Source organism: Camelina sativa, chromosome 12, assembly GCF_000633955.1.
Source record: "Camelina sativa cultivar DH55 chromosome 12, Cs, whole genome shotgun sequence".
Classification (NCBI taxonomy): Eukaryota; Viridiplantae; Streptophyta; class Magnoliopsida; order Brassicales; family Brassicaceae; genus Camelina; species Camelina sativa.
Genome location: NC_025696.1, coordinates 2,996,994 through 3,007,559, shown reverse-complemented (window position 1 = coordinate 3,007,559; position 10,566 = coordinate 2,996,994). Strand labels below are relative to the sequence as shown.

The window sequence follows — 10,566 nt, the reverse complement described above, 5'->3', positions numbered from 1 at the left end:
CAGCTTAATATATGTGAATCAGAAATCATTTTCATTCAAACACTTTTTTCAACCCCTGTGTAGTTTCTAGCTAGCCTCTGTAGCCACCGAACAGTAAATCAATCTTTAGCAAAAACCATCACAATTCTTGGGGAATTTTGTTTTCGATCATTAACAATCTTTTTTTAGTGTTTATAGTGTTATATTTTGATATTTCTTACCCAATAACGAAGAAAAATAAATAACAGATTTTTAATAATGTTAAAATTTTCAAAATTTCACTCTTATCCGGGCGAGCTGATTTCTTAGTAATAATAATAACATTGCATCATTTTATTCAAATTTTAAATCTTAACATGAATCATAACATTCCTCAATGAGTAGCCGGATTTAAAATGAAGAAAAATTATTAATCTCCCTTTTTACAATTGTGTACCAAGAATTAAAGTGAAAATTTGAAAACCTTTTAAAAGGTTAACACGTGTTTTCTATATTTTTACACTGATTTTGTGGATTGATGAGTAGATATGTACGATGAAAGAAAACCTTTCAAGTCATGCTTAACACCAAAACATCTCTTGTTAATTTAGTCATTAAAATGAGTAAGTTTTGAGCTGTGACAACATTTATTTTTCTTGCAATTGTGTACAAAACAAATTAAAGTGAAAACCTCTTTTTTAAAAAAGATAACTTGAATATTAATGTTTTGACGTGCGATTCAATTGTATTCAAAGAACTAAACTACTAATACCGTGTAGGATGAAAGAAACTCTGTAAAAATCATGCTTGGTATCCAATAATCTATATTCTAATTGGCTAATAATTTTAGTAAGTCTTTAACGCGTGTAACTACTGATACTTCTCGTTAAACTAAAAGTTAAACTTAATCAACAAGTTAAACTAAAGTCACCCTCTCACAACGTTGGTAACAAAGTCTTGATCAGAATCATTCCTCTATAAATACATCACATACATATGTGTTTTTCGTCACCAAACATATTTTAATTATCATTAGAGAGAAGAAGAGAGAAAAATGGAGAATGTTCAAAACAAAAGAGAAATGGCTGTGGAGGCAAGTTTCGAAGCACTTCCTATACATATACAAAGGGAGATACTGTCACGTTTGCCTCTGAAAACCTTGTTGAAATGCATCTGCACCTCAAAGAAATGAGCGTCTCTTATCCGCACAGAAGAATTCAAAAATCTTTACTTGAGCCGATCGACGAGAAAGCCTTGATTGTTCTTCGCAGTCTAAATAATAATGCTAAATAATAATGTTGTCTCGACTAATAGTCTAGTACTACTATAATCTTATTGGGTTTGTTTGTTTCAATGTCTATTGAAAAAATGTTTGTTCTATTCAAGATGTAACGTTGCGTTAGTGACGTTTCCATACTCTGTTTCTCTGGCCGTAGGAGCCTTTTGATGGAATAAAACTATAAAAGTTAGTTATTCAACATTTGGGTTAAGCCTTATAGTATAAGGTTTTCTGAAAATAAATTATTACAGTGTAACTACTGATACTTCTCATTAAACTAAAAATTAAACTTAATCAACAAGTTAAATAATTCAAAATTAGTATTTATGATTTGGATACTAATTTCGATGCAGGTAGGGACGTTTGTAGGGGATGCTCGTTTTATAATAATAATTCAAAATTAGTATAGGGGATGTTCAATAATTCAAAATTAGTATTTATGATAATTTTTGTAATTTCCGTATTCTTTAATGATTGAAAATAACGGTAGACAAGTCTTTGTCACATTTGAGACTATGATCAGTAACTAAATGCTTCGGCCCATGCGTTTGTATCAGTAATTTCCAAGCACAAAGAGAAGTATATCTCTGCCACTTGGACGACACCATATTCAAAAGCTAAAAACTCCACCTCCCTTTTCTGTCTATGGAGTGGAGAGACTTGTAGAAAAAAGAAACATGCGTAGTATAAAGCTATCTAAACTACCAAAATCAGATCCCTGTAACCTATATCTTATACGCAATCACTACTTCTTTCTAATTTTTATTCTCCTGATCCCTATCAATATGCATGAGAGTGGGTAATATACTAAAAGTCTAAAAGGAACTCAAAACTATAGGTCATGAGTTTGGGATCTGAAAACTAGCTAGGGCAAAGGAACTGTACGTGATAGGAGTACTCAAACTGATCAAACACCTAATTAAGTATAATATGTTAATTAATTTTAAAAATTTAATAAAATAACATATCAACTTTAATATAAAATTGTGAACATATCAATGGCTTTTACATTTTTGTTAATTTATGGGATATGGATTTATATGATTTTTAAAATGATATGAAATTTAATATCAAATTAAATAAATAAAGAGTAAATTAGAAAATATCAATATCTTTTATACTTTTGTTAATATATATATACATCATACAATCTAGAATTCTTATTATTTTCATCTTATGTTTAAAACCAACTTTCTTTTTTGACATGTAAGGAAACCCCAACTTACATATATTAATCACTTAATATACATTAATTAGTTATATAGATGGATAAATATCATAAATTAATCACTATTTATCATAATTAGTATATGATGCAACATATATATATATGTATACAATTGTTTGTGTTCTCTTTGTCTCTTCCAAATCTGTTTTCTTTTACTGTGTTGTTGCCTCTGGTACGCCCGACTAAGTTATATATTTTTCTCACTAATCGTTTCGCTCAGTCTCGACCTTTTGTTTTAGTCTATAGATTCTTTTTTAATCTGTCGCATTTGTATGTTTTAAACGCATTGGTTGATCTGTTTTATTCATCTTCAGAATCGAATTCGGAACTGCGTTAATAATGGGAAACAGAACAAGCAAAAATTCAATGAAGACATCGGCCAAGGCCTACACGAGGGAACTGAGAGCGTACGAGGCTGCATGTAAAGAAGACACGGAGATCCAGTCTTTCGACACGCGTATGCACGCACGGACGAGTCACGTGATAAGCACACTAGCTAAGGACGTTGAGGTTCGAGCGCTCTCGTTCGATTCCTTGAAAGAAGTGACGCAGTTTTTGTTGGAGATGAACCTAGAAGTTGTGAAAGTGATCTTGGATTGCAAGAAAGACATATGGAAAGATAAAGAAATGTTTGAGCTCACTAAAGATTACTTTGAGACTAGTTTGAAGACGCACGAATTCTATGATGCTTTGGCGGACAGCCTGCAGCGGGTTCGTAGTAATCACCACTTGATTCTTGGTGTTCTTCGGCAGTTTGAAGAAGAGAGCCTTGTTCAAGGCAAAACTTTTATTTTTTCCTCTCTCTTTTATTCTTGGTTTTAAACATAGAATGGGAAAACTTAAAATAAAACTTCTTACCTTTTTAACACTTTGTTTTATATTTTTGGTTTTGGCAGGTGGGAACGGATACAAGACGACACTTGAAAAGCTGAAGAATTTCGAAGACGTACAGAATCCTTTCGGCCAAGACTTCTTCAACATGTTCCAATCTGTTTACACACGACAGATGCTAATGCTCGAGAAGCTTCAGCTTCGTAGGAAGAAGTCCGACAAGAAGCTCAAGCACAACTGCTCCAGCATCATCTTCGTGGCTACCTATGCCACTGTGCTCATCTGCTCTGTTGTGGCTGCGGCTATGTCCGCTCCTCCTGTGGCTCCGGCTCTCGCTGCTCCAGTGCCACTCGGTACCATGGGGAAATGGATCGACTTGCTGTGGAAGAACTATGAGAAAGCACTCAAAGGACATAAAGACGTGATCAGTTCGATGCAGCCAGGGACATATGTAGCAGTGAAGGATTTGGATGATATTCGGTTATTGATCCAAGAGTTGGATATTGAGATCAGGAGTATAAAGAAGAGTGATAAATATGCGGTGGAGCTTAAAGCAGTCATGATTGGGGTCAATGCCATTAAGAAGATTCTTGAGGTGTTTGAGAAGAATATAGAGGAATTGGAGACTCAGGTGGATTTGTGTAGCAGAGATATTAGAAGGGCAAGGACTGTGATTCTCCAGAGGATCATCAATCATCTCAATAATTGGTAGTAGCAGCACCTGAAAAAATACCCAAAAAGAATTCAAATCTCCCTCTTCTTAAGCTTTATGCTGCAAATAATGAAATTCTCGAAGACTCTATAAACAGTAGTACAGATTCATTCTGATTCTATAATATCAGTGTTCAATAATTCTATTATATAAACTGTTTATGATGACTCTTGCATATTTTTGTATTCTTTGATGATTGACATTTGAAACAATGGGATGGAAGTCTTTTCACTTTTGAGACTATCAGTAAATGATGGTTCTGAGTTCTGAGAGAAGTGGTAGACTAATATACTAAAAGGAACTCAAACGTACAAAACTAATTCACAAGTGTGGAATCTGAAAACTAGGGGAGTGTTAGTTAAAGGATCTGTGACAGCATTCAGTTCTGCTAAACTCCAAAGAACTACGCCTTAGAAGAGACTTGATCAACGAGAGCAGTCTCGAACTCTCAACCAATGCCCAAACCAAAATCCTACATCAATCCACAAATATCTCAACTAATTGACATCAGCTACACTTCCTTGTACCATCCCTAGGATATTTACAATAGTCATGCACTAGACTTAACAAGATCACCTTACCCAAACTGTCAGCAGAGAAACAAACAGAAAGTTAAAGCCTATAAAGCTTAATCTTACATTCTGAACAAGACAAAAACATGTCAACTAGAGAAAATTTACTTACCTCAGTTTGGCTTCGTTGATTACCTCATGGGACATGAAACTGGCACCATGATAAAGTTATGAAACAAGCACATTTCCATGAGAAAAGACTTATCAACTGCTTAAAAGATAAGTTAGCAATTCTCATTCTTTCCAATCACAAAAACCGTAATCATAACAAAGTCCTGTAAAAGAAAGGCTACAAATCACAAATTTTTAAAACTACGCTACACAGACTGTAACTGAATCACTTTATTTTACAACTGATTGAGGTCCACTGGGTTCTCCATGCACTGTCTCAAAATGAACTCAGCTCTCCTTCTTTTGTCATCTCTATCTTCATCACGCACAAAGGATAAAGGTCTATCTTCACCTTTCATCTTTAGACTTAAATCCAACGGCTCTCCAAGAAATTTCTTCTCAGTCCTGAGCTTAGAAAGAGCATCAGGTTTCTTCTTCTTCTTCCATTCAGTGTCAACTTCACTGCAAAACCCATCTCTTGCAGCCTCCATAGCAGGAGCAAATGCCTCTACAACTGATAAGCCATCTCTATTCAATGATTCAACTTTCTCCCCAGATATAGAAGGAGACACAGAACGCAGCAGCTCACCTTCATCTTCTTTCACACCATCCATATCTCCCCACACACGAGTCCCTGAGGAGATTTTACAGACGAGTTTCCTCTGCAAACTGAGCAAAGCTCTCTCGGCTTTACGCCTCTGTCTAGCTTGTTCAATCTTATCACCCCTGGGATCTGATGCTCTTTCAATCCACATAGGTGTTTCTTTATAAGTATGAGGATCAGGAAAAGCTGGTAACCAAAGAGGAATATGATTCCCAGGTGGAGTTTCACCAATTTCAACAAAGCTTGGAATCATCATCATCTTCTTCTTACTTATAGCTACAGGGAAACGAGGCAATGGCTGTGAAAAAGGAATCTCTTCACTCGAATTCACGAAATCGATAATTCCCTTAAGTTTAACCGAACGACCTAACGAACAACTCTCAGAGGAGACTACTCCTCCATCGCCATCGTCATTCCCAGTCAAATCTTCTAAAGCGAGAATGATATCGAACACGTTACACTGACTCCTACCGGTTAGATTAGCAAAGGAAATAGCGGTTTTACCTAGCTGAAGAATGTACTGGAGTGCGAATCCAGCTAGAGATTCGAGAGCTGGATCTTTGAAATGCTCGTAACCAACGCTCTCGCAGACTTGAGCTACTGCAGCTTTAGCGGCGGCGTGGCTAAACTCGTAGGACTCTGAACATCCCGAAGACGAAGCTGCTGGGTCTTCTTGTGCTCTCTCTCCGTTCATTGCTCCAATTGTTGTCTTTTTTTTTGGGCACACACTTCTTTCTCTAATCCCTGAAATTAGGGTTTTATTCTCATCACTCAGACCACATTGGCCGCCGAGAAAACTACACCGCAGCAGATATATAATACCGCCGTCAACGGAATAAAAAAAAAAAAAGAGAGTAAACGACAACGAAGCACCGGAGAAGAAGAAGAAGAAGAAGAAGAAAGTAATTAGAGAGATGGTTCCGATCTCTCGGTTATAATAGCCTCCCAACCCCAAAACCATTTTTTTTTTCTATTTTTTTCGGTTAATTTGTAATTAGCTTAAAGTATTTGAAGAAATAATTCAATAACTCGTTAAATAATTTGGGTGGCAAATAAATTCATATAGTTTAAAAGTTTATACCAAAAATCAAAAATAATTGTTTAGATAAGAATCTCCCCAACCCAAAATATGTCATTACTAAAAGCTGTAAACAAATTAAAGGTCGTTTTATCTAGTTCCTAAATTGTTTTAGTGACATTATGTCCATAATGAGAGTCGTAAGTTCTGGGAAAAATAGCTAGAATCAACCAAAACTATTTGTCAAACGCTTTTTTATAACTAAACTTTAATATTCAGCAAATAACAACAGCAAATAACAACATGAACTGTATTAAAATTCAAATTTGCTACCTAAACTATATAAAATATTGTCAATTTTAACATTTGTTCGAACAGTGTTAAATCAGAGTTTGATGATGTTGAGTCAAACGGTCCGTGACTTCAACGTAGCATTGGGACTGACTAAAACTACATCGTTTTGGTCATTTTGGGTATTTTGTTGGAACAAATGACCAAAAATGAAGTCTCACAACACACACCCGAAAACGGATTCTAATATTCCATTTCTTGTCAAACGCTTTGTTTTTTGCCACAACGCTGAGTTTTGGTCATTTCCAGTGCTATGTGGATGTCATAGATCGTCTGACTCAACACCATTAAACTTTGATTTAACACTATTCAAACAAAAGTTAAAATTGACAAAATTTTATATAGTTTAGGTAACAAATTTGAATTTTAATACAGTTCATATTGTTATTTGCATAATGTTAAAATTTAGATATAAAAAAGCGTTCGGTAAATAGTTGGATTAGGTAACAAATTTGAATTTTAATACAGTTCATATTGTTATTTGCATAATGTTAAAATTTAGATATAAAAAAGCGTTCGGTAAATAGTTGGAGTTGATTTTGGCCATTTTCCTTTGTTACCAGTCTAAATACGATTACGGTTAGAACTTAGAACATTCAGTGGAGTAATGATGAAGAGGGTTACAATACAGATATTATAACTAACATTGTCATTTATGATACAGTACACACTCTCGACATAATGTTACTATTTGAATACAATTCACAAGATTGACTGAATCAAGCCAGCTGCAACAACTCTTCACGTTTTATATCGAACACCTTCACCAGTGCATCTTCCACCACCTGCAAATATGTTCATTCACGAAAAAACGTTATATATAACGCATGTCTCTGTAGAGGAATCAAGAGAGAGACCAAAAGCAGATGCAAGTATGTTTGTTACCTTATCTGGGGTCGATGCACCTGATGTCACTCCGATGGTTATTGGTCCCTTTGGAAGAAAATTCTCCTTCTCGACCAGCTCTCCGTACTGTCAAATGTCAAGAATAGAAAAAGATCAGTTAAAGCAAATTTTGTAAGGAGTGAGTTTAGTTTTGAAAAGGCACTTACGTGGAGCTTAGAGGCGATTTTGTTCCCAGGTCCTATCCGTTTCTCACTGTCGATCCAGTAAGATGGGATTCCCCGTGCCTCTGCGATTTCCTGAAGGTGTGAGGTGTTACTTGAATTCCACCCACCAACCACTAGCATGAGGTCCATCTTCTCTTCCACTAACTCATAGATTGCATCTTGTCGCTCCTGAAAAGATAATAAGATTTGATTAAAAGTGAAAAGATAGTATTTTTCTATAGGGTATGCTTTTGAGATACGTATGTGAAATTTTTACTTGAGTAGCGTCGCATATTGTGTTGAAGCTGATGAAATGTCCGCTCACATTTTCCACTCCATACTTGCGCATCATTGTTCTCTCGATTAATTTTCCTGTGGGTTTTTCAGCATGAGACACAGACTAAGGTGTTTTTGTTTCCGAAAATAAAAGATGATTGTCATGTAAGAAACCGTAGAGTAAACTAACCTATTTCCTCTGTTTCTCCCTTGAGCATTGTTGTTTGGTTTGCAATACCGACTTTGATAAGGTCATTGTCAGGGTCAAAACCCCTCGAAACAGCGTATTTGAATTTCTACAATGCCAACATAGAGATTAGAACGACTAAATTGATACAGAAAATTGGCAAATAAGCTCATACCTCCATGAATTCCTCTTTTGTGGAGCTAGATCCATCGAATTGGCCACCGAGAATGTAATCACAAACGTAATTCGCCTGTGCTCAATAAAAAGGTACCCATCAGCAAAAAAAGTCCTGCAAAATTCTAACGAATATCCAAAGTTTAACAGTACAAAAGTCGTACCTCTTTCATGTTCTTTACAATGATGTACTTCCCTGCAAAAGACGCAGTTGCAATCGTCTCTTCATGGTTATATTTACCGTGAATGATTGACGTGTATTCTCCCTTCTTGTGCTTCTCAACCATGTTCCAGACCTTTAAAGTCACAAATGTCAAAAGGAAGAAATCAATATCAGATGAATGCAAGAAAAGAAAAAAAAACGAGTATCACGGATCTATCTCGAGTTGAAAGAATGTACCTTTGTCACCCAAGGACAAGTCGTGTCGACAATTTGAACCTTTTTGTCATTCAGAACATACATTTCATCAACCCCAGCTCCAAATGCAGGAAGGATAACCACATCATCTTTCTCTACTACATCAAACTGCTTCTTTGAATCTTCAACCGGAATAATTTGAACATTCATATCTTCCAACCTCTGCCATAAAAATCAAAGAAACTCAGCAACGCCCGTGAAGAATAGATAGGCAAGTCATCAATGTTCAATACAATTCAACAACACATATTTGGCCACAAAGCAACATCATCTAGCTAACAAAGATTCAACAAACTAGTAATACATACAAAGCGGAAAAGAAGAAGCCTAATAAGAGTATAGTGACTAGTGAGTACAAACCTTATTGACGGTGGGGTTATGAATAATTTCGTTAGTAATCCAAAGCCTCTCCTCAGGAAACTGCTTTCTTGCTTCATATGCAATCTGAACAGCACGCTCAACCCCCCAGCAAAAACCATAAGCTTTAGCGAGTTTCACAGTAACATCTCCCCAAGAATAAGTATACCCATTTGTCTTCAGGGTCTCCAATATATCACCTGAGAGTTTCACATACAAAGTATAAGCAAGACAAATCACACCTCACAACAATCTCTTCTAAACCCACAAAGATACAGATTTTTCCGATTCAATTCCGTTCGGTTTGCCAAATTCAATTCCTAACCCAAAACCCAATTCGAAAGTCTTGTCCTTTTTCAACAACAAACCCAAATTCGTAAAATTTTCATCACAGCTCAATCATCAAACCGTGCCTTAAACCAAAACAGAGCACGCAAGCAAAATTGAGGAGGAACAACTTACTGGTGTACTCTCGGTTCATGAGCTTGAGAGTCTCCTCCTTGTGGCCAAAACCTTTACGATTGTAATTATCGCTTCTGGTCAAGTTCTTACGGAACGACTTGGCGTCGAAATCGGAGTCCATCACCACCGATGGCGAAGGAACGTTCACATCATCAGACGAGCACCGGACTGAGAAAGCTTTCCGGCGCCGGAGAGATGATCCAGATCCAGAGATATGATTCTCAAGCACGAAAGTATCTGGCCGAATGCATAATCGGCAGAACTGGAGGGCAACAGCCATGGCGAGAGAGAGAGAGAGAGAGAGAGAGACGCACCTAGAGACAACAATGACGCTGACTGAGAAAAAACTCCAATGGCTGCTCCCACGAGTTATCTCAAAGTACATACACGCATTAAATAAAATAAATTTAATAGTGAATTTGGGAATTTTGCAACCAGGCCACGTGGTGTGACATGTAATTTTATGTCTTTATTTTTTTAGGATTTGATTTTTATATTTTGTGAAATTTAAAGGAAAGAGATAGACAATAGAATGGGCGTAGCTACGCCACAAAAAATGGGTCGCGAAAGTGTAGTCTTTGCTAGTAGCAAATTTATGGTTAAACTCTTTTATTAAGATGTGTGATCGGTATGTATAATACAAATTTGGATTCTATTGTTTTCACAGTATGTCAACTTTCGCATGTTTCATGTAAAACGAGTAATCTCTTATTTCAATACTCCCTCCGTTTCAATATATTGGATGTTTTGAGGTTTATTTGGTGTTTCAAAATATAGGATGATTCTTATCCCTATGTAAAATTAATACTATTTTATTTTTTTTTAAAATGTTTTATCTTTAAAGTTTATTGTCTTTAGTTTCCAAGATTACAACGTACGATACAGTTGACAAAGTTTAATTTTTCAGATTTACTTCCACTATAAAACCGGAACAGTTGTTACTTCTACATATCAAAATAAAATAAATTTCTTTTAAACA

The 10,566-nt window shown here is 35.9% G+C and overlaps 3 protein-coding genes across 3 annotated transcripts; 1 reads left to right on the top strand and 2 right to left on the bottom strand.

The window, feature by feature from the left end:
* On the top strand, positions 2,608-4,678 carry LOC104729794 (UPF0496 protein At4g34320-like). Its single transcript, XM_010448796.2, has 3 exons — positions 2,608-2,637; positions 2,780-3,243; positions 3,362-4,678. The coding sequence occupies exons 2-3, from the start codon at positions 2,805-2,807 to the stop codon at positions 4,006-4,008; spliced, it is 1,086 nt and encodes a 361-aa protein (XP_010447098.1). The 5' UTR covers positions 2,608-2,637; positions 2,780-2,804; the 3' UTR covers positions 4,009-4,678.
* On the bottom strand, positions 4,804-6,179 carry LOC104729793 (transcription initiation factor TFIID subunit 8-like). The gene has a single exon (XM_010448795.2). The coding sequence runs from the start codon at positions 5,987-5,989 to the stop codon at positions 4,928-4,930; it is 1,062 nt and encodes a 353-aa protein (XP_010447097.1). The 5' UTR covers positions 5,990-6,179; the 3' UTR covers positions 4,804-4,927.
* Positions 7,276-9,972, bottom strand: LOC104729791 (4-hydroxy-3-methylbut-2-enyl diphosphate reductase, chloroplastic-like). Its single transcript, XM_010448794.2, has 10 exons — positions 9,588-9,972; positions 9,129-9,325; positions 8,751-8,930; positions 8,515-8,646; positions 8,352-8,426; positions 8,180-8,285; positions 7,991-8,085; positions 7,717-7,902; positions 7,550-7,636; positions 7,276-7,449 (listed from the first exon to the last, which is right to left on the bottom strand). Exons 1-10 carry the CDS (start codon positions 9,970-9,972, stop codon positions 7,384-7,386), a joined length of 1,509 nt encoding a protein of 502 aa, XP_010447096.1. The 3' UTR covers positions 7,276-7,383.

Excerpts from the sequence above, each read along its gene's own strand:
- LOC104729791 (XM_010448794.2), bottom strand. The coding sequence starts at position 9,972 with ATGTACTTTGAGATAACTCGTGGGAGCAGCCATTGGAGTTTTTTCTCA. Across the intron at positions 8,286-8,351 it reads CAAAAGAGGAATTCATGGAG|AAATTCAAATACGCTGTTTC; the intron begins GTATGAGCTTAT and ends TTGGCATTGTAG. Across the intron at positions 7,450-7,549 it reads GTGCATCGACCCCAGATAAG|GTGGTGGAAGATGCACTGGT; the intron begins GTAACAAACATA and ends ACATATTTGCAG.
- LOC104729793 (XM_010448795.2), bottom strand. The coding sequence starts at position 5,989 with ATGAACGGAGAGAGAGCACAAGAAGACCCAGCAGCTTCGTCTTCGGGA.
- LOC104729794 (XM_010448796.2), top strand. The coding sequence starts at position 2,805 with ATGGGAAACAGAACAAGCAAAAATTCAATGAAGACATCGGCCAAGGCC. Across the intron at positions 3,244-3,361 it reads AGAAGAGAGCCTTGTTCAAG|GTGGGAACGGATACAAGACG; the intron begins GCAAAACTTTTA and ends TGGTTTTGGCAG.